Source organism: Mytilus californianus, unplaced genomic scaffold (genome assembly GCF_021869535.1).
Source record: "Mytilus californianus isolate M0D057914Y unplaced genomic scaffold, xbMytCali1.0.p SCAF_7, whole genome shotgun sequence".
Lineage (NCBI taxonomy): Eukaryota > Metazoa > Mollusca > Bivalvia > Mytilida > Mytilidae > Mytilus > Mytilus californianus.
In genome coordinates this window covers 33,576,782-33,602,379 of record NW_026262723.1, presented here as the reverse complement: position 1 = coordinate 33,602,379, position 25,598 = coordinate 33,576,782, and the positions used below count along the sequence as shown (strand labels likewise).

Here is a 25,598-nt window from a genome sequence, read left to right as displayed (position 1 = left end):
CTTTTTTCAATTTCGATCAGTGGAAATTAAAGAAGGTGTAATATAAACCAGCAGAAGAAAAACACTTCACTATATAGTAACGGTAAAATACATGATGATATTGGATGGCTGCTTAACGTCTAGCGGCAAATTAAATGCATTTCAGGACGGAAATATGTAAATATAATATGAAAATTACCCCTGCTTTGTACTAGACTGAAACGCTGAGCGGGATTTTTAACGTGTAAGTTCACAAGGTAACAGTCCACAGGAACAAAAGTCACCCTATCCGAACACATTTCTGACTCCGAGCCGACCAATCTTTGCTCTTACTCTTAAATGCTGCGTGTTTAGCGTTGAAACAGCAAATACCAATTTCAACGTCTTTGTTTGAGCTGGTCGGGATTCGAACCAAAGACCTCCCGCTCTCGAGGCGAAAACGCTCCCACGAGACCAGCAAGGAGGTCGGTAGTATGGAATATCATATCAAAAACTCAAGTACAATAAACAATACAGTTTCACAGAATTATCACTGTTACCAAAGCAAGTAAAAAATACCTAATCTAAATTACAATGTAGATACGTTAAATGATGATGAAAACTACACGTAAATACCGATGGTCGACTTCAAAGAGGATTTCATGGATCAACGTTTTCTGTAAATTTAAAAACTCTTGCACCAATTATTTGAGGGGTCCGGATGTGGCCAGCTGTTGCAAGGCCAAATTTCTGTCCGTATCCAATAAATTCAAATTTTTCAGTGGTATTCCAAATTTCACGTCCAACCTCACTGTCGAACTCCTATTGCAAAAACTTCTTAATGTATTTAAAATTTATGTGTTCTCGTCATGATCATGCATGAAATATTTGGCACCGGACATAAAGCAAACAACAATCAATCAACTTCATAAATTATTCCATGTACATAGTACACGAAGACAAGATCTTGTACAATGCTATAATGTAAAATTTCCATTTAAATCACTCAATAATCATGCAATATTTGTATGTTTTTTTTTTATTCTTGCAATATACTTCATGACTGAACACTAATACATTTTTTTTAAATATTTTTTTACTATGGTTTTTACCTACTGTTTTATTAGGATTCATAATATATAATTATGTCAGGCCACGATTATAAAATTAAGAAAGGTGAACGTTTAGTTATCAAGGGGTTTATGCTTCATTTAGACGTGTAAAGGGAATAACAGACGACTAAAAAAGTGTTTGTTTTCATATGATACATTGTATTTCAATTTAAGAAATTCAATGTAGATCAACCTTGCGAAAATATCTCATCTACACACGTTTCGATCGAGCCACTCAAACCCACAGAACTTGATTCTAAAGATTTTACATTTATCTAGGCTATTCAGGCGGATACCCAGTTGAAATTAAACAAAAGAAATGGAACTTTTTCTTAGAGAAGGTAAAAAAATTAAATTGGTATATTTGAATTGTATACATCTGTTTCTATGGGCTTTAAAACTTTAATAAAGGTGCAGAATTTAGGATTTTATGCATCTTATACGTGTTTTTACTTAAATTATAGTATGGAGCTTCCAAATATTTGTAAACTTTAAAATTATAGACAAATATTCATAAAACAGTCGATTGCGATAGTTGCAAATACAAGTGGATCTTTTTAATGCATAAGCATATATTCCACCGACAAAAATTCCACAGAAAGATAATAGATTGATCTTTTTAAAGCATTAATTTACATCTCTGCCCCTGGTGACAGTTTTTTTGGAAAAAAATCCTAAAAATGGGCAATAATTTCATCGAAAAGAGAAAGTCGAGTGCATCTTTTTACGCTCGGGCGTGTTTGAGTTGACTATTCTTTCTTGAAAACGTATAAAGCAAAAATATTTGATACATCATCTCGCTTTAGATTCTTTTATTTTTATATATTTAGGTTACAGGTTGATTTCATAACGTTAAAAATTTACAGTACTCAAAAATGAAATATATGGGTCAAGTGAAATACCTTTCTAATGAGTCATAACAACAGAGTAGGTGTGTTCGAATAACACATTTTTACTAAAAGTACTTGACGACAGACCTTACAAGTGGATCTTAAAATTGCATAACTTCAAAAAAACTTCATTTTTTGTGTGTGTTATCTAGGGTTATTAGTCTTCAACTTCTTAAAATTTTTAGTCTGTCCTTCCACGAAATATTTAATTAGAATTTTTTTTAAATGTTTTTGAACTTTCGAAAATTTCACCTGACGACCGATTAGACAATAGTTTTAAGTTGACTAAATGCAGAAAAGTACATTAAATGATGCTCAATAGCTAATAGATACGTTTATCTTTTAAATACAACTGGCATATAAGGATCGTAATGGTGCTATGTGAATAAATTTATCGGTTTTCAAGAGCTAAATTTGCAGCGCGTCATCCCTACAATGGCTTCCATTTTTACGATTGTACAAATTAGCTGGCGTAATGGGGAGATAAATTTGACGAAGTAGAATCCTGACTGTATTTAAATACGATTTTATTCTTATTAAAAAAAAAAAAACAAAATACAAGATTTATCATTTAATTGGACTGAACTGAACAGACATTAATTATTTTGCATTTGCATGTTACGTAGTATAGGAACATTACAGAATCAAAACCCAAATGGACATTTACATGAATATTGTGAAGGACCTTATGCATCTAGGTCTGTTCGATTAGAAGTTGTGAAAAAAGCTGTTTGGATAACTAATTGTTGGAAGAATTTACTTACTGTTTTCGTCTGGTCTGTTTGAATCTATTTCATGATTACTGACAGATTAAAAACATCAAATATATATAACAAGAGGTTTTTGTGAAGAACATTCATTGGTCAGTTGTAAATGAGGTCTGTATAGGGTTTGGATTTACTCATTATAAAATAAAAAATCGTTATTTTGAAAAGTTGGAATTAAAAAAAATATAAATTTACTCCTTAATTTTATAAAACTATCCTATGGTGTTATTTTAACGATAAGAAAATTATTACAATTAAATAATTAAAAGATGCACTGCCATTTAATTGGTCCGTTTTCAATGCAATTAGGTAACTGTTATTTGTATATATCAGTCTGAGTACAGTATAACTATCATTTAAGTTAAATAAATTTAGACTCGTCCAATTCAGGGGAATAAGGCTTCTGCAAGTGTTTTTTTTTTTTTTTTTTTTTTTTTTTTTTTTTGCGTACTTTTCTTGTGTTTATGACGGTTTATAAGTCAAATAAAAGTTCAATGATAAAATAAATATTGACATTAAAAGACCTCACAAAAAGGGCTGTTCAAATCTCAACATCCCTTTTCGTTCGAAGGTCTTTTAATATCAATGTTAACTTATCATTGAACTTTTACTAGTACGTAAAATTATAGAAGCTATGTATAAAACTATTTTAATTGACTGTATGTCATTAATACTTAGATTTGAGAAAAATGTTAAACTGGATCTTTTTTGATGAAAAAAGTAAAATCGATTAGTTTATAACATCTTTCAAATGTAGGCAATTTCGGACCTCCGAGAAAAAAAAATTTCACTTTATAATCTCGAATTTGTATTATTACACTAATAGACATTTGTGGGTTTGGTAACTAATTTATGCACCTGTATCTCTTATTTCTAGACTTTTCAAAAGCAGATAAAGTGACACAAGTCCCGGATGAAGATTCCAATGCAAAAAGCCGAAAAACTGACAACGGTATGTAGACAGCAGAATTCACGTTCGTAGCAATGTTTAGAACAAGTGCTATTGTAGTTTGTAAAATATATGTTGTCAGTATTTAACCAGAAATCGTAATAACTGTTTAGCTTTATATTTCTTTGTTATATGTCTGATATACACCAAATTAGGAAATTCATTTCAGCATTAGGTAAGTTAAAAGACAATGAAATAGTGAATACGATTAATGCAACTTATATATCAATAATAACAAGTGGCACAGCAACAAAAGCCACGATACCATTCACGCATTTTTGAAACCAAACAATTTTTATAATTCAATCTGTCGAAGATTCAGTAATAAACACAATGAACTACAAGGAGGAATAATGACGTATTATTTGGTATTTTATATTGATTAGATAACAGAATGTCTTCAATCTTTGCAAACCTTTGTTAATTTTAATCCCCTCGCCCCCATCCCCCCCCCCCCCCCCCCCCCCCCCCAAAAAAAGATGAATGGTCGGTTCCTACTGAAAACCATTGTATTGATATGGTGTAATTTTAGAGTTCTATGTATGTCCCTGTTATGCAGACTACAGTAACATATAACAATAGTTAGGACAATACTTTTAAGATTTCTTTACAACGCAAAATTAGTGCATTTTTAACCAATATCATCCCATATTGGCCATTTTCTTTACATACTTTGCAATTGTTTCAGCTGCTAGTCAATCAGTCTAGTCAATTTCTGCGTGATCTAATTAAATCTGGGATGACATCTTCAAGTAATTGATGTGTATGATGATTCCCTTGAGTAAATTTCGGGGTTAGTACGTGATATTATATTTTGAGAGAGGTGAGATTTTGGAAATCAATAATGTTGACTAAAAAAAAATAGCATTTTCCAAAACAGGATAAAATTCATTTTATGTCTTATAAAATAAGGACAATGCAGGAAATTGTTGTACAAAAGTGATAATATATAGTTGATATTCCGGCGTGTCATTTGCTGTAGGATGAGTTGGTTTGGCTTGATCAAGGCAATTCAACATAATACATTTAATTTTTAATCAACAGGTGTCACTTCAAAAGAGATTATCATTTATCCAATTATTGGTGTTGTTGTTGTTATAAAAGAGGGACGAAAGATACCAGAGGGACAGTCAAACTCATAGATCGAAAACAAACCGACAACGCCATGGCCAAAAATAAAAAAACAAACAGACAAATAGTAGTACAGATGACTCAACATAGAAAACTAAAGACTAAGCAACACGAACCCCACCAAAAACTGGGGGTGATCTCAGGTGCTCCGGAAGGCTAAGCAGATCCTGCTCCACATGTGGCACCCGTCGTGTTGCTTATCCGGTAAATAGTCTAATTCGGTAGGTCACATTCGTGAAAAGGGAAGGGTATTGTAGTTACGACATAAGGAACATATCCGATATCATCTGTGAAACGGTTATTCCATAATGGTCAACCAACTCCTGATGGCGTCCATAAAATTTACGAAGGGATGATTTCAACTTATATGACTTATATGATAGGAAATATAAGCCCGGGAATATCGTATCAATTTGGAGATATATACTCCGTATGCTAGCGCTGCTGGAGTGTTGCCACATAGAAATGGAAAGTTCACAATTGGGAAGCTGAAATCATCTATAATTGGCACTGTAGTTTTGATGCTGGTATGCTGACGTCGACGGAAAACCATTCGCAGAACCTGACAAGCGAGTATCAACAGTGTCAGCCATATAAGATACCATTGAAGAACAAAGGGAGCTTACTTCAAATATGTACAATCCAAATTCAGAATATCTGGATCCAATTCATGAATTATCTATTCCTAGGACAGACCCAAAATATGTTTTTAGTGATCTTATGCGCAGAAACGGAGATACGAGTATAGCAGAATCAAATGTGACATCAACTGCGCAACCAGATATCGAGACAGTTCCTAAGTCCCCAAATGAACGTGATGGTTTACAATTCCTTTCGAATCCACTCAGAAATGGCGTCGTGGATAATTATTGGCCAAACGAAAACAGTGACAACAGTGACTACCTAAGACCCGTAAACTTCAACAACCGATAAGTCAGTTTTTACTTTAAGAAAGAAAGTGACTCATAGTGTTTAAACACGGTAACGATTGCAAATCAATTTGTTTAGACTGTAATAACGGAAAGGACAGTTCTTTTTATCATAATACATTATTAATTTTCGATCTGTACTAGGTACATGTTTTTTTTTCTCGTCGTCACATACTTAAATATCAATGGCAATTTACCAAACTCATTGTTAAACATGTTGCCATTTGGATTACTTAGTCATGGTATTCATTCGTTGAGTATTCTTTTGAACAAAACTTCTTTAGCCGTGACAATATATATCTAACCTGGAACTTGTATATATGTTTTTTTTTAATTTGGTTTGTGTTTGTGTTTAGTATCATAATCTTTAAATAACCCTTTTAATGTTTTAAGATATAAACATGTTAAAGTTAGAAACTAATATAAAGCATATTTTGTCATCATGCATGCTACTACCAAAATGGTTTTTCACAAATGCATTCATTTCTGTTTTGTTATGTAACGTATTTTAATAAAATAAGAAATATTATTATGTTCATAACTATTATATGCCTTTTTGGGATTGTTCAAAGCAATTTGATTATTACATGATTTTGTACGGTTAAAATATGTATTTTTTTTACATTAAAGGAGAGGCGAAAGATACCAGAAGGACAAAGTCATAAATTGAAACCAAACTGACAACTCCATGACTAAAAAAGAAAAAGGCAAACAGACAATAGTAAACAAAACACAACATAGAAAACTAAAGACTAAGCAACACGAACCCCACCAAAAACTGGGGATGATCTCAGGTGCTCCTGAAGGGTAAGCAGATCCTGCTCCACATGTGGCACCCGTCGTGTTGCTCATGTTAGTATAAACCCGGTAACAAGTCTTATTCCGTAGGTCACATTCGTGAAAAGGAGACGGGATTGTAGTTACATGAGGAACATATCCGCTATCATCTGCGAATTCCATAACGGTCAACCAACTCGTGATTGCGTCCGTAAAATTTACGAAGGGATGATTTCAACTGCACCATTTGGAACTATTGGTTTTATAGCTTCCTTGTGAGCGTCAATCCTCTATCAAGGAAATCATAATAGGAAATACAAACTCGGGAATATCGTATATACTCCATATGCAGGCGCTGCTGAAATGTACAATTACAGTAATTGGCATAAAGCTCCATATATTTCTGCCAAACCATGGTTTATCTGTATTAATTCTCTGTTTCTGGTATGTGTGATTTGAACTCGAATTTACTTGTGCCATTTATTTAAAAAATGGAGCTGTTAAACTTATGTCATTAAAAATTAAGAAGTAGATCAAAATGACATGAGTCCATAAACTCAATATTTCATTTGAATGACATGATGTTTTTTTGTTTTTGTTTTATAGTGATTAAGAATACAGCACAATTCTGACTGCTGCATTACTATTGTTTTAACATTTTAACCTGTTATATTAGTTTGTTTTGTTCACACATTGTTGTCAATATAATGGAATTTGATAAGAAATACTTTTCTATTCAGTAATTAATTACAAATTATTATGTAGAAAAAATGTATAAGTAATGGTCAGACAATAATTATATACATGATATATGAATGTTGATAAAATATAAAGTTTCCACTAATTGGATACAACCCAAATAGCAACATTAATTGAAAACAAATCAACACTACTCATACATTGGTATATATTGAAACTGACCAACAGTTCAATAAAAACTTATATCTATAATTCAGAAATCGGAGGTTGTCCAACGGCTTTTCGAAGATCTTCAATTACTGCAGTCCAAAATAAGTTTTCACCAATTCCCTTTGTATACCTCAGATGCGGGGTACTGTCTAGTAAAGTACGCAGAGGACTTGTCATGTTTTTCGATGTGATATTTTCAAGCATTACTAAGAGAAGTACATCTCTGCCTTGTCGACGTCTTCTCTCCTGAATTATATCCACTTCCCACTGACACCATTCGCTTTTAGCAAATGCATTTGATATTATAACAATAATCTTCCATGACCTTTTAAGGTATTTATCAACGTTTCCACTGATAGATTCTCCTACATCAAAGTCTCTGTGATATATACAAAACTTTAATCCCTCCTCATTTTCAAGTTTTTTAACGAAGACGTCATGAACCCATATTCGATTTTCATCACAATAAACAACAAAAGCATAATATTCATAATCATCGCTATTCAAAATGGGAAGATAACCCTGTCGTCTAAACTGTTTAACTTTAAGAAGGTAAACAAAGTTCTTAACATTTGTATTACATTTCAAAAAAATTATCATTGTCAATATTAACAAGCAAACTAATGCAGATATTGAAATCACAATAAAAAATATTGGGTTGCACGAATAAACGGAAGGTTTGTAATCTTTTAACAAAATTCCATTAAAATTATCTGGTGTAGTACAATAATAACGTTTTGGGTATTCTAAAAGCGTAATATGTGTTTGTCGTAACCAACTGGAAAACCATATTTGTTCACAAGTACACGCAAATTGATTTGTTGCTAAATCTATCTTTTTCAAATTTGCAAGTAACGCACTTGGAAAAGATGATTCGTTTACTATCTTTATTAAGTTTTGGCGTAGATCTAGAAATTGCAGAGATGTCACATGAGAAAACACATCTCTGTCCCATCCATATATTCGATTCCTGCGCATGATTAGCGTTTCAATGACTGGTAGTTCCGGCAATACGTTGTCGGGCAAATAGCCAAGCCTTGTGGCTTCCAAATTAAGATGTCTTAATTGTTTCAATTGTGATATTATCCTAGGCAAATTTTTTGAATCTAAAGAATTTCCGCAGAGATCAAGGACTTCTAAATTAATGCAGATTGACAGCAAGCTACTTTGCACCGACGGTGATAGACTCTCAAAATGGAAATGACAATCTCGAAAGGATAACACTTGCAATGACGGTATACTGAAAGCCCCACTTTCAATTTTTGTAGACTGAGATTAGTTAATTCTTTTAACTCTGAAAAAGTATTATTATGAATGCTACCGATTGAATTATTATTAAGTTTCAATGATTTAAGCCTAGGAAAACATCGAAATTGTCCGATATTTCCTACTTTATTTCCGCTTAGAGATAAATATGTTAAGTTTGGAAGTGCACTCTTATTGCCATGATTTAAACAAAACTTTGGAAATTTTGTTATTTCATTGCCGGCTAAATAAAGTACCGTCAGACTGAAAATGCTATATGGTACAATTGTTGCAATTTTATTGAAACTGACTTTCAGATTTTGCAAGTGAGGCATATTTGAAAACCATGAGAACTGTAACACATGAAGATTATTTCTGTTGAGGTTAATTTTACGAACTTTATTCGTGTTTATTGTCTTAAACATGTCTTCTGGAAGAGCTTTCCAATCGTTGCTTGATAGGTTGAGTGACTTTAGATGTACAGTTTTCATATTGGTCAATGCATTCATTACATCTGTTGCTAGCAATGATGGTTCGGATGAGATGGTCAATGACTTTACTTTCATGAAAGTAGAAAATGTATCAGGCTCAAGTCGAACTATGGTGTTGTTGATAAAACTAAGCTCAGAGATAACATTGAAAGTTAGGTTTGTAGTTCTTCCTTTTGATAGTGTTCCAATATTTCCATTTAGAAAAGTAACTTTTTGAATGTGTCTCGGAAAACGTGGAATATAAGTAAGATATTTACCAGAGCAGATAGCGTCAAGATTAGTACATTTACAAAACTCAATCGGACAATGTATTTCATCTGGTCTTGCGAAATGTATGATTACATTGAGCAATAAACATATATTTATAATTGCCATTACAATTCTGTGATAACAGTGACCTGAAGTAGAAAAAAAGAACACAAAATTAACCTGTCTCACATCCAGCTTGCAAACAACTTAGAAGAATCAAACGTAGTTCTTTTAAAAATTGTGGATACATTTATAATCTTCTGTAAATCCTGATATTCATAATCTTTCATGCCAAAAGGAATATACCTACTGTAACCCCCTTCAAACAAAAGAATATTTAAACCAACATATATTTGCTTTTGACTATGTACATTTTAGTAGAATAACGTTTTTCTATTTGTATACTTTCTGAAGGACCACCATTTATTTAATAGAAAAAAGAATGAATGAATGACGTGACCCATTCAATTACTGCATTAATGCATGCGCACATGTATTGTCTTAATCATTCATACAAAGTGATTTGTTGTATGATAATTTCGAGTATATGCATGCACGATTCGCGAATAGCGTCTGTGGTCCTCGAGGTTGAAATATTTGAAAATCCAAAAATTATTAAAAAAGTTATACGCTAAAAAACCAAAAAGGACAAACAGTATATCCAAAACCGGACTTTGACAATCGAAAAGTGGTGGTCCGAAGGTTTAAACAACCATATTTTTGCAAAGTTACGACAAAATTGTGTATCTTGCAAAAGAAATAATAGTGAGGAAGACCAAAAGGGGAAAAAGATTTCGAGAACTCTGGAACAAGGAATCAGATATTTGCATGAGGGGGATATATTCCTTAATTTGAATTACAAATTTTCATTGTTATTCAACGCAAAATTATTTTCTACGATAACTGGGACAATCTCGCTTCACAAAGGATCTCTCTTACTTAAATAACCTGTCATTCTGTTATTGTGCTATAGTCACATTTTGTATTCTTGTCTTTCGTTTTAATGTCTTTCTACTACGTTAGGAAATACCTTATTGTTTTTCTAATTTTTTAAGGTCTCTCCACTTCGTTAGGAAAGACCTTATTATTTTTCTAATGTGTTTCTTTTTCCAGCATTTTTTTTACATGCCCTCCCCTCGTTTCTATTGGAGCTATCAAGACCAAATTTGAACCACCAATAGACCGCATCATGAAGTATTAACATCATCCCCTTTAGAAGTTATCTCCTTTTTATCGTTTTTTTTTCGACATGCTCCCCTCGTTGTTTTTATAGATATCATGACCTTATTTGTACTATAGGTAGATCTCATCATGAGGTATTACTATATGAGGATGCGTAGGATTTCATCAACCCCTTTGAGAGTTATATCTCCTTGAAGCAATTTCTTTTATTTGCATTTTTCTTATATAGTATTAGAGATGGAATCGAATTGAAAATGTCAGCATGTACAAGGACAGATGGCAATGTTAACAAACATAAAAAAGTTATTATGTTATCAACCCTTATAAGGAGTTATTTTCCTTGAAAAGTTATTCACAATTTTTGAAAAATTATATTTTGCGAACCGGAAGTCGAAGAGACTTAGGACCTTCACCATTAATCTTTAGTTTATGTGACCTTTAATTTGCATCCAAGGTTAAAGGTCACCTAGTGCAAATTCAAGCTTACATATTAAGAAAACGATAAGAGAATGCTGCATACATTTAGTGTATACAATGTTCCTCTCGACGAGCTCTACATTTTATACATTATACATTAAGCTCAACATTGTCCGATCATCTGTTCGAAAATAACGACAAGATAATTCCTAAAAGTATTTTGTGTATATCTTTGAAGAGGTAACATATATCAACCTACTATAATTTGCAAAATTAATCAGTATTTCAATACCTTCAATTTGAGGTCAATGTCAAGGTCATGATGAAATTTTACCTTGACCTTCAAAGGGTACTATCACCTTGACCTTGTGACATTTGAAAGGTCAAGTGGTCTTAAGTTGAATGTTGGTAATCCCATGTCTCTACGACTTCCGGTTCTTAAGTTTGGTATTGCATTATATATTTGATTATTCATTGTGACCTTGATGATCTTTGGAATTGTCCCAATCTTTTTTTTTTCCATTTTTTTAAATGTTGTACTTCACCTGCAGATTATTTTTCACTTAGCAGATTGGAGTTATCTGTTGTAGTTTTAGAGATAATGCAGTTTGAAATTTTGCAAGCTGAGGCATGTATTTCTTAATCAACAACAGCTTACCACCTGCAACTTTCAGAAATTGAAGAGTTTAATATTGTTATATGTTTGACTTTTTACAAAAAACATTCAATGAAAAAACCCTAAAAAAATCATTATGAAATTTTCATCTTTTGATTTGACTTTGTAAGTTTCATAATTTCTAATTATACAATTGATATTGCATCTTTTTTGGCACTTTGCAAAATGGGGTCATTTGGTATATCAAATTGAAGGCCTAATTGAGTTCTACTCAAAAATGAAAAATTTAAACCCCATTTTCATCCCAGTCAGAAGGAAAGTTCATTAAGCGTTGTTTGTTATATTTAGATTAAAGATACTATTAAAAGTCAGGCTTGCAGTCCTTTCCTTAAATAATGTTCCAATATTTCCATTAAGAAAAGTAACATTTGTAACGTTTTTTGGAAAACGTGGAATTATAAGTTAGATTTTTACCAGAGCAGACGGTGACACAATCTGCACATTTACAAAACCCAACCGGGTAATGTATAACATCTTGTCTTGTGACATATATGAATAAACTGAGCAATGAACAAATATTGATAATTTTTGTTAAAATTCTGTGATATCAGTTACCTGAAGAAGAAAACATATAACATCAAAAGTGTGTTCAAATCTCTCTTAAAAATAGTAATGCTTACGACGACAAAGCTCGCCAAAAAGTACCACTGTAAAACCAATTGTCACAGGGAATAATGTTATTAGTTTATAACAAAAATACACTCTATACACTAGACTTTATGATATGAACATTTGGAATGTTAGTAATATTGATATGCAAATTATTTTGATACTATCAATACACTTTAAATTCTGTATTTGCTTAACATTAATGACTATGATTGTATACTGCATGTTTTGATGATGACAAACAATAAGAAAACATAGTTTTATTCTGTTAACTACAATTCCCCAATTTGAAAAGATTAATTATGTTTAAATTGTTACTGACTGCTAATGGTTTCACATAAAGAATGTAGTTTCAATTATTAAACTACTTTGTTAATCATAAATTATGACACATACTGTAATTAGAATATTGATACCGACAATTTATTTTATTTATCTTATATATACTTCCTCATTTACGTATATTGATATTTGAATAGTTTGATTAATCACATCTGAACCCGGCATGTAAAACATTGAATATGTCCTTATATCGTAGTAAGTGAAGCCTACATGTATTTAAATATTTGTGGAACCAAATGTTTAATACAAACAAAATAAAACGAAACCATATGATTGATCAACATTACATTCCTACCTTGATTTTATAGTTGTTCAGCCTTTTGAATGTATTACATATAATTGAAACAATTGTCAAAGATAAAAATGAAACGCATACTATATACTATACTTAATCATTCAAAAATATTCAACAAATAAGCAATTAAAAGTTTCTTTCATCGAACAAATTATTTTATATTTATTCATTTGGTAGCTTTTACTGGTTAGAAATTGCAACTTAGTCCCTTTAAATAACGGACGAAAAATGTTTTGTCCATTTACACGTACCATATGTACTATTTATTATCATTTTAAAAATATGCTTAATGACAGAAAACATCTTTGATCAACTTAATGTTTCAAAGAAGTGCTCTTTTGACTTTATTCTAATTAGACCTTACGATTTTTACATCCATACACGTATCACCTTGTTACAAATGTGAAGTAGGATATGTACTCCAAGTTTTCTCGTTACTTAATGATACTTTTCTATTCTGTATTTTGTATACCGTTTTTTTTTTTTTTGTCATTTTGGTCATTTTCTGTTTATTTCCGTGGCGTTTTCAGTTCGTTGGAAACCAATTTTTGAGGATTTCGTGGGTACAGGTGAACCAAGATTTAAACGTTTAACGTATAAATATTATCTACAGGCTTATATGTCGACTTTGGCAAAACCACGAAATTGAATATCCACAGACATGTACAAACATTTTTTATATAGATTAGACTGTTGGTTTTCCCGTTTGAATGGTTTTAGAATTATAGTCATTTTTTGGGGCCCTTCATAGCTTGCTGTTCAGTGAGCCAAGGCTCCGTGTTGAAGACTGTACTTTGACCTATAATGGTTTACTTTTATATTATTATGACTTGGATGGAGAGTTGTCTCATTGGCACTCATACCACATCTTTTATATCAAAGTTTTCCTTAATCCAAGAAAAAATTTATACCCATCAAAATAAATGAATCCAGAGTATACATACATAAGACTGATAAAAACATGTCGCTAGTTAAGACACCGACAAATCGCATCGGTCAGCCAATTCATGATAGTAACTCTTGTGTTGATTTTGAACAAGATTTTCTTACATTAAGTACCCAAAGCATTCCGAATTCAGAGCTGGAGGAAACCAGTCATCTGAGATACCAGGCTTATTAATTTTGTACGCTTGATTATATATGTGTCCCCTTAAAAGACAAACAATCAAATTAGATGTAGTTTTATTTTGTTAATTTCAACTCCTCTATTAAAAACAAAACTTAACCATCGTCTAATTTGTTCCAATCTCAAAGTAGTTTTTCCATCGTTAACCTTTTTGATGAGATTTGAACATCAGGATAAACATTTTGTACAAATAAATGACATTCGAATAAAAAAAGAAAAAAAGGTAAAAAGAAATTTTGAAGTTGGCGATCATTAAGGACCCATAATTCCCAAGGGATTTGCAAAATACACCTAATATAATCTATTCCTAGGATAGACTATCCTTAGTATTTCGGAAAATTCAAAGTTTTGTAGAAAACAGTTTGTTTATATTTACATGTGTATAACCATATAAAAAATAATCGATGTCAGCACAGAAGTGTTGACTCCGGAATGTCGCCTTAATTTTCAAATTATAATTTCTTTTAATAAAGAATAATATTAGTATTTAATGTAATCAAAACATTGATGACAACAAATTTTTAACTTACCGTCACTATTATATGATAACATTTTGTGTCTATCTTCCGTATTTTTACAAATTGATATATAAATAGTTTGATTAATCACATGTAATAAATGGAAAATTTCCTTATATGTTACTAAACACATATTGATATTTTGTAACAAAACGTTTAATGTTTCTAATTGCATATAGAAATCTTGAGATATAAAAAATTCATGCCCACAAAAAAATAACTGTTTTTGAATTTAAGTAAGATTAAAAAGTTTCTATTAGCATATAGAAAATGAAACCGTAGCATATCTTTCATGTATTCATTTTCACAATAATTTATTAGTTTTTTTGTAAAATTTTTGAAGTAAAATTAGGATATAAAAACTCACAAGATACTAATTCATGCAAAAAAATCCAATTGTTAGATAGATTATCGATAATATTGATATTAACCTCTTTTTTTTTAAAGATTTTTAACAACGTTTTGTACAAGATAGTAATCAATAACCTTTTACCCTTTTTACATAGTTAAATGATGAACGTATTTTGTTTAAACAAATTATGAAAAGAGGGAAATATGTTTCCCATATCCCTTATTTGATTAATGTAATAATCACTTTTCATTAATTTTTAATTAACTGCATAACCTTGGTCTGATTTGCAACTCGCACATTTTACATGTATTCTTTTTAGGGACGTTATACTGTAGAAAAACCTAAATGGAACGGTATTAATCATCTAATTGATACGAGCATATACATTTATTGAAACAGTTCTTTTTTTGAACGAATTCCAACATTAGGTACATATTTGATTCCTTTTACTGGTCAAATATTGTAATGGATGTCCTTAATTGCAAGGGCGTGCAAGGGACTTTTTGTCTTTTGTCTATTTACCACACGTACATGTCTTATAGCCTGCAATGGATTCGTTTTAAAACAATTATTGTTTTGACAAGAAAAACTCTTTGCACGTCTTACTGTAGCAACAAAGTGCCATTTATTTATGTTCAATTAGTCCTACCGAGGTTTTTTTTCGTCCATTTATTTAAAAAAAATCATATAATAACTTATCGCATGTGTAAAGACAGGGCAAACATACAAAACACAGTTGATCCTCGTAATCTCAAATTTCCTGGTATTAGCAGATTTTAAATATATGCATTATATTTTACTCCGGGTAGATTTGTATCTTCAAATTGCTCGTCTGGCGTACAGTTTTTATCCTGGTATCTATATATGATATTTCCTTTTTATAGTTTCTATTGGGAATAGCACTGATGTAACCAAGGGTATTTTCTAATCTTTATTATTTTTTCTGCTTTATAAACATTTATAATCAATGTTATGTATATACTGATCACATTGTTTGTTGCTAGCATAAGACTAATATCTGAGTTTATATGTAGTTTAAGTATGACGAAAACATGACTGTTAACTAAAAACATCATGTATCAATCGCTTTTGAACAAACAACTAGTATCGGAGTTAACTTAAATCTTTTTAAACTGTCTTCTGAGTTGCATATTAATTTAGCTATTTATAAATTTGTCAAAGCCTTCATGTGGGTTGCTGCTAATAATATATGTAAGGAAAATATTGGACCGATGGTTCATAATGATAAATTTACAGACAATTCGGAAATTGTGTTTATTCTTGGACTATACTGTAATATCTTTGTTACAAATAATGATAAAACAATTGTCGCAATCCCGTCCATTTTTTTAATTGTCGCGCAATAGCCCTTTTGCTTTAAGCAATCTCAAATCAATCAATATACTAAATCAATCTTTTGCTTGAATTGGACCTCACTGAAAGCGTCACATCACCGAAGTTTCAATACCAACAATGTTCTATTTTTGTAATCAAAAGTAACCATATTTTACTTTGTCATAAAACTTATATAGCTTAGATGTATCTACGTTTAAGCTAACACCATTTCAGCAATACCAAAGTTTTGTTGTCCGTTACTTTCAAGTCCTATTTGAAGCATTATCAAATTATGAAAGTTTATTGTATATACAAAAACATGAAATAGTATCCTCTTGGGCATCATACCCTTGCCAGTGACATCATCAATTTATTCACAGTGCGTGTAACATATGAACCAACAACATAAGAATACTGTACTAGTTACAAAAATTTCATATATATAGCCTTATTATTTTCAAAGATAGTGAATTCGAACAAGTTAACATCTCTTTTTTCCTAATCGTATTGTTTTAATATATAAATAGAATTATATTTATTTCATAAATAATTATTTTCATTTATACAAAAAACAAACTATAAAAACAAACAACTATGCCAACAAAGAAAAACAAAATGGCATATAGATACTCTACAGACAAAGCACATAAGCAACAATGAAAAAAAAAGAATGCAAAAGAATAACCATAGCACAGTAACACAATGGCGGGATGTACGAATAGCGAGCCGCGCAAAAAGGATATTACCAAAGATGGACTAAACAATAAAGGTTAAAAATATACAAAGACAAATAAAAAGAATACTATAACAGGTAATTAAGATGATAAACAACGACAGTGCCTAGAATGTATAATACAAAACCATCATGTGATATTTGTGAAGTTGATACGGAATATGTATCAGCAAGTTCTTGGGATCTTCTGATTATGATGAACTCTTTTTAAAAAAGGACTAGACGTTCTTTGATATAATCCTGGTTCATCAACCCTTGTGGTCAGACACTGGTGACGTTTTATACGGTCTGAGTATTTCATTTTGTATACCTGCTTAGGGTGCAGATGGTTTTTTTTCATTCGATGTTAGCCGTCTCAGTGCTGAATTGCCGATAAATAAATAAAATTGAAGAGTATGTATACTTGAGGTACCTATAATTTGACATGGGCTTGGACAGTGCCCAACATATCACGCATAGAGAGGTGAGTTTTTGTTTTCTTTCTTTGGCTGTACAGGCTCTTGTGTTTATGCCATTGAAGTTTAAAAGACCATTTTAACATAGCTTTACAGCTCAATAAATGTTTTAAACAGTTGCAAATTACATTTTCACTGGAGCCAATTTGGTAACTGTTATTTGTATAAACTAGTCATATACCAGTCTTAATACTGTTGGGTTATATAACCGATTTAGACTCGTCCATTATAGGGTAATAAGGATTTATGCAAGTCATTATTCTGTCCTCGTCATGAATTTTTCACAGTTTTAAGTCAGTGAAAGTTCAATAATAGGTAAATATTTACATTAAAAAACCTTTTCACTCAAAGAGCTGTAACAATCACATCGCCATCGGGGATCGGTCTTGAGTTTAACATCCTTTATTGGTCGGCCCGCGGATGTCTTTTAATGTCAATATTAACATTTCTTAATCTTTCCAGCCTCTATGAACACGCCCTCTTCCATCTTCTCAATGTCTTCAATATATGATTGTTGATTCTTGAAACCTCATAGCGCCTCTGTTAATTTTATTCAAGAAAGTCGTTCAGTGTGATTGATGTTTCTTTATAGACGACATTATTGTATTCACATCTGCAAACCACCTGTGAATTTATGTTGTGGCTTCCTATCAGATTCGATGTACACAAGAGTACATCACATTAAATACATATAAACATGTAATTCTATTCGTATTGATCAGATAAATTAATTTATCTGCAAGATTACTATGAAAATGCAACTGTCTTTCGTCATCTCAAGTTCTCCAAATGATTATAAAAAACAGTTTAGATATGACAAAATCCAACTATCGACGAGGTTCTTGGCCATTTTACATGAATATATATACATGATTGTATAAAACAAAAACAACAAGCAATTCAATAAGTATTTATTATGTATATTAACCCTTTCTCCTACAAATCTAATTTATTTGACTTACAAAATTCATACAACAGAACAAACAATACACATAAGTACGACAAAACAATAATACTGGTATGATAGATAATAAAACTCACGTACACACAATGCCATATATTGTAAAAGGTTGCACCTAATTATCTAAAGCATTAAAGAAAGCTCAATGTACTTGCTGTCTGATGTGAAATCATGTTGTCTTACACTGACATATCGGCAGGTACTTAATATGTATTATACAAAATACATCTTTTAAATAAAACATTTTGTTAAATGTGCATTCAATAAGCCAGTCCATAAAAGTAAAGATAATAAGCATATTCTACTTGCAATGTCAAACGATTCTGCAGACATATCCAGTTGCAGTTATTTGAATCAACATTGCTAGTCTGATGAGCGGTACTGTATACTTTGAAATGTTTCTTTAAGCAGTACGTCTCTATTCATTTTAGAAATGAAGATATTGAAACGATATCTATAGTACCCAAGTCTTACATGAATTGAATACATATTCATTATAATAACATTATTTTGATCATGTTATATATCCAAGTGTGACAATTAATATAATGTAGGTCTTAGACAATATGATCTTATATTTTTTAGTCCGGGACTAAGTGGTTCATAAATTTGTTTTATGTTCAAAATGGTATTTTAAGTGATGCAAAGAATATTTTACAGTAATGAAATATAGAAACGTATTTAATATTTTGAAGAATTTATTTCTCGAGAAACACAATTAGGAAACGTACACAAGCGCATACTAGCATCAATTTATATATTTTTCCTTCCAAATAAATTTACAAAACCAAAGTTCGAACATTATGTATGACAATATATATATTTTATTTTTCATTGTCATTCAAATCAGGACCAAAAGTAGATATTTTTTATATAAAATAAACAGATGTGGTATGATTGACAATCAGACAACTATCCATCAGAGTTCAAATGACGAAGTTGAATGTATCAGCCGCTGTAGGTCGCCTTATCACTTTCAAAATTGTTTAAAAAAAATCTATACAGTATTGTAATCTATATATAAAAGGCTCCAACATAAAAAATGCAAAACAATTCAAACTAAAAAACTAACGGCTTAATGTATAATAACACAATTTACAATCATCGGTAAATTACATCAAGAGCACAATGTGTTTGCAAATATCATCAATCAACGACATACACTGAATAACATGCTCCTGATTTGGAACATGCACATAAAGAATTTGGCGGTTTTAAACATGTTTGCATCGTGAGGGCTCAACCTCCCTAACCCGGAACAGTCGTGTTGCAGCATAATATAAGAATACAACTGTTAACATTAGTTGAAAATGGCTTCCCTCAATAGATCGACACGAAACACAAAAATTTACTAACAAAAACACCAAAACAAGTGACACACAGCACCGATATACGAGTACTCGCAGTTACTGAAAGCTAGTTCAAAGCCAAAATCATATTCTACACGTCTTAGGTATCAATCAGTTCATATCCAACGGATTTAGTGTAAAGACATCATAAAAAGTATGAAAAATGTACGCCCTAATGAATTGCCAAAATATAAATAAACTGCATCGACAGGATTTCTTGTGTTTTCTATGGATGGTGCTATTGATTGTCCTTAACACTGGCCTGACATGTCAAAGAAAGATCAGTCAATAAATTTCATTATTACTTGCCAAAGTGCCCTTACTTTAAGGTGTTTCGGATATATATCATAGATTGCATCAATACTACACTATCATCCCCGTTTGTGTTAACAAGAGTCTGATACTTTCACTCATATCTTATCGTTCCAGATGAAAATATAAAAGAGCTTCCAACGCATAAATTCTATAAAGTTTAAGATATTCCTAAACTTCTTTAACATTCACTTAACATCAGTAAACTAAATGTATTATGTCATTAAAGTAAATGTTCACTTTATGTAAATGAGACAAAAAAAAACAAATAACAACAACACAAACTACGTAGACTTATCTAAATTGAACTTGTAGACAGCAACCCAATTTAGCATAATAAAAACATCCGTACATATTTAACATGAATAATAATACTTTTTATGTTTCTTTTTATGTATAGGCATAAAATATAGTAAGAAATATCGTTCGTTCGCAAAAGAATTATACCTTGGATAAATGAACAGTAAGAAAAATTTATGCTAACAAATTTATATAAGAAATCACGAATCTTATATATTATGAATATGAAAGTAAATGAAAAATCCCTCAATATTTTAAAACAGCATGAAAATAATGCATATAAGCTGTCAATTGCATATTTTGAAACTTATTGTTCAATACTATCTTACACAATGTATTTATAATTCTGAAACTGGAGGTTGTCCAATTGCTTTTCGAAGATCTTCAACTACTGCAGTCCAAAATAAATTTTCTCCAATCCCTTTTTTGTACCTCAGATGCGTGGTGCTATCTAGTAAGGTACGCAGTGGACTTGTCATGTTTTTCGAGGTGATATTTTCAAGCATCACTAAAAGAAGTGCATTTCGACCTTGTCGACGTCTTCTCTCCTGAATTATATCGATTTCCCATTGGCACCATTCACTTTTAGCAAATGCATTTGATATTATAACAACAACTTTCCATGACTTTTTTAAGTATTTATCAATGTTAACACTGATTGGTGTTCCAACCTCAAAGTCTCTGTGATGAACGCAGAACTTAAATCCCTCCTCGTTTTCAAGTTTTTTTACGAAGTCATCATGGACCCACATTCGGTTTTCCTCACAATAGACAACAAAAGCGTGATATTCATAATCATCGCTACTCACAATCGGAAGATATCCATGTCGTCTGAATTGTTTAACTCTGAGAAGGTATATAAAATTCTTAATATTTGTATTACACTTAAGGAAAACGCTCGTTATCGATATAATTAAGAAAACAAATGCAGACATTGAAATAACAATCGTTAAGAGAGGATTGCACGATAAAACGGAAGGTTTGTAATCTTTTAATAGCTTGCCATTATATTTTTCTGGTAAAGTACAAATGTATTGAGAGGGATAACCGATAAGAGTTGTATTTGTATGCTGCATCCAACATGTCCAAGTGACAAACCATATCTGTTCACATGTACAAGCGAAGTAATTATATCCTAAATTTATCTTTTTTAAATTTGAACGTAATGAAGTCGGAAAAGAAGATTCGTTTACTATCTTTATTATATTATTATTTAAATCTAAATACTGAAGAGAAGTCAGAGGATTAAAAACATCTCTATCCCATCCATATATTCGATTACGTCTGGCGATAAGCGTGTCTAAAAACGGTAGTTCTGGAAATACTTTGGCAGGCAAATAGCCCAGTCTGCAGTTTTCTAAATTAAGATATCGCAACTGTTTCAATGGTGATATAATCCTAGGTACGATGGTTGAAGTCATATAATTCCCGCCAAGATCTAAGAATATTACAGTTTGACAGCAAACTACTTTGCGCCGACGCAGACATACTCTCAAAAGGAAAATGGCAATTCCTGAGTGATAACTCTAGTAATGAAGGTATATCAAAAGCCCCATCTTCGATTTTTTTTAGCTGTTTTCTTATACCTTCTAGACTAAGTTGACTTAATACTTTTAATCCTGTAAAACTATTTTTATGAATGCTACCGATCAAATTATAACCAATTTTTAATTGTCTAAGCCTCGGAAAACATCGCAATTGTTCAACATTTCCTATATAATTACTACTAAGAGATAAATAGTTTAAATTTGGAAGGGCGCTGTTATTACCATGATTTGAACAAAACTTTGGAATTTTGCTTATTTCATTGTTGTCTAAATTAAATTAGCTCAGGCTGAAAATACTTCTAGATATAAATGCTGAAATTCTATTAAAACTGACTCTTAGTTTATTTAGGCTAGTCATATTTGTAAACCATGAGAAATTTAAAACCTGAAGATTATTTCTACTGATGTCAATAGTATGAATCTTATTCGTTTTTATTGACCTAAACATGTTGTCTGGAAGAAACGACCAGTCATTGCATGTTAAGGAGAGTGAGTTTTTTAGTCCTTTCTATTGGCAGTGTTCTAATATTTCCATTCAGAAAAGTAATTGATTGAACGCCACTCGGAAAACGTGAAATATAGGTGAAATATAGGTAAGATTTTTACCAGAGCAGATGGCTTTATCATCTGTACATTTACACATCTCAATCGGGCAGTGTATTACATCGTGGTTGTGACATGCATGATTAAGCTGAGTAATGAACAAATATTAATTATTGCCATTACAATTCAATGATATAGATCACCTGAAAAAATACAAAAATCAATCACAATGGTTATTGTTATCGCAAATTAAATATATGTTAATTTTTTATGATAAACGAACATGTAGATAAATTTTGGACACTTTACAAGAAGTTTTAGGGAACAAACCTAATCTTAGCCCTTGTGTTTTTCCGTAATATTCTGCAATTTCAGGTATTCATAGCTTTTTTTTGTCTAAGTTTGAATAAAACAACGGTCATAAAATGTCAAAAAAATACTATATCCTTGTTTGTGCTGAAAATTTGAACAAACCTTTAATTACATATGACATTGGTCTGGTTCCCGGAAATTTGGTGTATAAAAACAAGTACCTTTGAACTGAGCAACAGGCAAACTATGCCCTCTTATTTTCATTTCATTTATTTTTGTCTCATTGAAAAGAAACTTTCAAAAAGGGTTCTACAGTTATCCTAAGTCATCAAGCTTTAATATGATATTAAAATTACATATGTTCTTTTTGACCCGCCCCAAATTAAAGGGTTTATACATTGAAGCCCTAAAACAAATATATAAAATCAAATTAAATGTAAATACTAATATCTGACAGACTGACATGTTATGAAAAACTGAAGGATGTTACCAGGTAGATTTACACACACTTAACAATGACTAATCTTTTTTTATCTCCTATATCGTACGAATTCTACACTTTTGTACTTTTTTATTTATGTTTACCGAAGTCGATTGTCGTATTTGGAATTTCATTATCAGTTCAGTGATCAGTGCTTCCGTCCAATTAGATTAATCGATTCTGAAACCCTATTTTAGCTAGCTATAAAACTTGGTTTAACCCACCATTTTCTTCGGAAATTTCATCACCAAGTAAATAGATTATCCAAGGCATTGGAAATGTATATGATGGGGAAGTAACAACATTTCTTAGGTTGATTTGTTACCATATTTTTTACAGTCTCCTGCTAAATAAATATTCTATGCATTACATGAATTTTTCATTGTCATTCACTTTGTTTGCCTTGGACTAACGATTATATTTTCGAACGGGATGTTCAAAAGAAAGTTGTTTAGTGCCCGAATATATAAAGTGTATGATTTTTAGAAGCACTTTTGAATCACTCTCAATTGATGCGAACAAACTTTTACAGTCACTGTGTATTAATATTGCTGTCATTTGTATTATAAAATCCATCCTTATTTAACAAATATACTGATTTATGATACCGCTATGTAATTTTCATAATAAAGTACGAACATGGTCAGTTTTTTTGGTTGATGCGGGCAAATATATTTCTTGTATAAACCATCCTGAGATATGAAAACTACTGATGTTTATTGACGGTTCAGTATTTTCAATAAAAAGTGGAAATGCTGGAATTATAGTTGATACCGGCATATATGACTATTTATTATTATTCTAATATGACGCGCTTCGTTCGCTTTGTAAACAACACCGTGATAAAATTCTAGATGTATCTATACTTAGCGCAGACTCAAAGATGTACATAATAATGACTGTTACAATATACCGCCCACGTAAATCCACATGTATCGTAACCTATGTGCAAACGCTATGCCGATAGCGCTGTGTTAAAAAGTGCAATTACAAAATCTAGAGTACCTTTAGTCTTAATCTGAGGCATAACTTAAAGAATTAATGCATTAGAGCTCGGAAAAATGTACAAAATCAAAATAAAAAAAAAATCCGCGAAATTCCATTAATGTTTTTGTCGCATTAAAGTCATTTCAAAACATGACGTCAGGTTGCGTTGCGTTAACCCTCCAAATTTGGATAATATTGCATTAAAATGGAATTTTGAGGTAGGTGTTGTTTTATTTCCTATTCTATTGCATTATTCGCACATTTACTTATTTCAGCAAGTCAACATGGCGGCTCTTTAGTTACGAATGTCAAATGTGGATTTGACGGTAGCTTACGAGAAAAAAATGTAAATTAAAAATGGCAAATGTTGGGGTTGAGAATCAAAAGAATTAAACACATTTTTTTCTAGCGGTTATTTAAGAAATAATTCATGCAAGCTATAGATTTATTAGAAATATTTAGCCTTATCTAACAGGGGGTAAAATAGAACAGCTAAACACACGGCATACCCACCCTCGCCTCAGTTTTTTTAATTACCGTATTTGTCCTATTAGAATCGAAATAATTCATGGAAGCCATAGATTTGTTGTAAATTTTACACATGGCATGGGCCATGATATTCGTTAATTTTATCCCTCGAAGCGAAAGAAGCACGTCATATTAGAATTTACTTTATACGATGCACGTTTAAGTTAGCAGTTTGTGTTTAACTGGGTTTCGATTGGTTAAAGGCAGATCACGGAGATGTTATTCCGACTGAAGTTTTATGCGTACTGTATTTTAACTGTATTGCTTATATCAAGAAACAAAGACATTTTAAAATATTTTATCGACCGATGTAAAGCGGTCCTGGTCACAAGTTAACTTAGTGTTCAGCAGACTTGCAAAAAGTTAACTTAAAACAGATCTAGTTCAATCGGAGTTTTCAAGGTCGAAGTTAAATTATTGTAGGACTGGTTCAGTTGCGGACCTGTCTAAAGTTGGGTATTTCGGCAGTTATAAAAACAGTCCTCAGACCGAGTCTTTTTTTTTTAAGTTAACTTTATTTTGGTCCGAGGATCGGTCGAAGCAGTTCTCAAACTTGTCGCAGGTTAACATTGATCAGTCAAAATGACTAGTTATGAAGTTAACTAGCTGTACAGGTTAGGACTTCACCCATATGTACATAACATTTCGTATTATAGAATATTTGATAGTTTAACAACAGCACGGGGAATAGAACTTTTTTTCAAAACAAGATTTAATATTATAATGTACTCGTTTAATACGATGTCATTTTGCTATCATTATTTTTCAGGTCAAAAGTGCTTCACCACAAGATTTTGTGTTTGGTGAATTATAACTGCCATCTCACAGTTA

At 31.5% G+C, this 25,598-nt stretch overlaps 2 protein-coding genes across 7 annotated transcripts in view; one reads left to right on the top strand and one right to left on the bottom strand.

Moving 5' to 3' along the window:
* The window catches only part of LOC127710164 (uncharacterized), a 182,521-nt gene extending 177,510 nt beyond the window's left edge, over positions 1 to 5,011 (top strand). For 4 of the 6 annotated variants that reach the window (XR_007986019.1, XR_007986020.1, XR_007986017.1 and 1 more), the window contains 2 exons: positions 1,350 to 1,411; positions 3,605 to 3,794. Coding sequence is in view for 3 of the 6 variants with exons in the window: in XM_052215901.1 (XP_052071861.1) it covers positions 1,350 to 1,411; positions 3,605 to 3,628 (86 nt within the window). In the remaining 3 variants the exon portion in view is untranslated. Of the gene's footprint in view, positions 1 to 1,349; positions 1,412 to 3,604; positions 3,795 to 4,720 lie in introns of those variants that run through there. The other 2 variants (XM_052215900.1, XM_052215902.1) reach the window with 2 other exon arrangements.
* Positions 5,012 to 7,284: 2,273 nt separating this feature from the next.
* Positions 7,285 to 8,680, bottom strand: LOC127710166 (toll-like receptor 3). Its single transcript, XM_052215903.1, has one exon. It carries the CDS (start codon positions 8,398 to 8,400, stop codon positions 7,459 to 7,461), a length of 942 nt encoding a protein of 313 aa, XP_052071863.1. The 5' UTR covers positions 8,401 to 8,680; the 3' UTR covers positions 7,285 to 7,458.
* Positions 8,681 to 25,598: the final 16,918 nt, after the last annotated feature.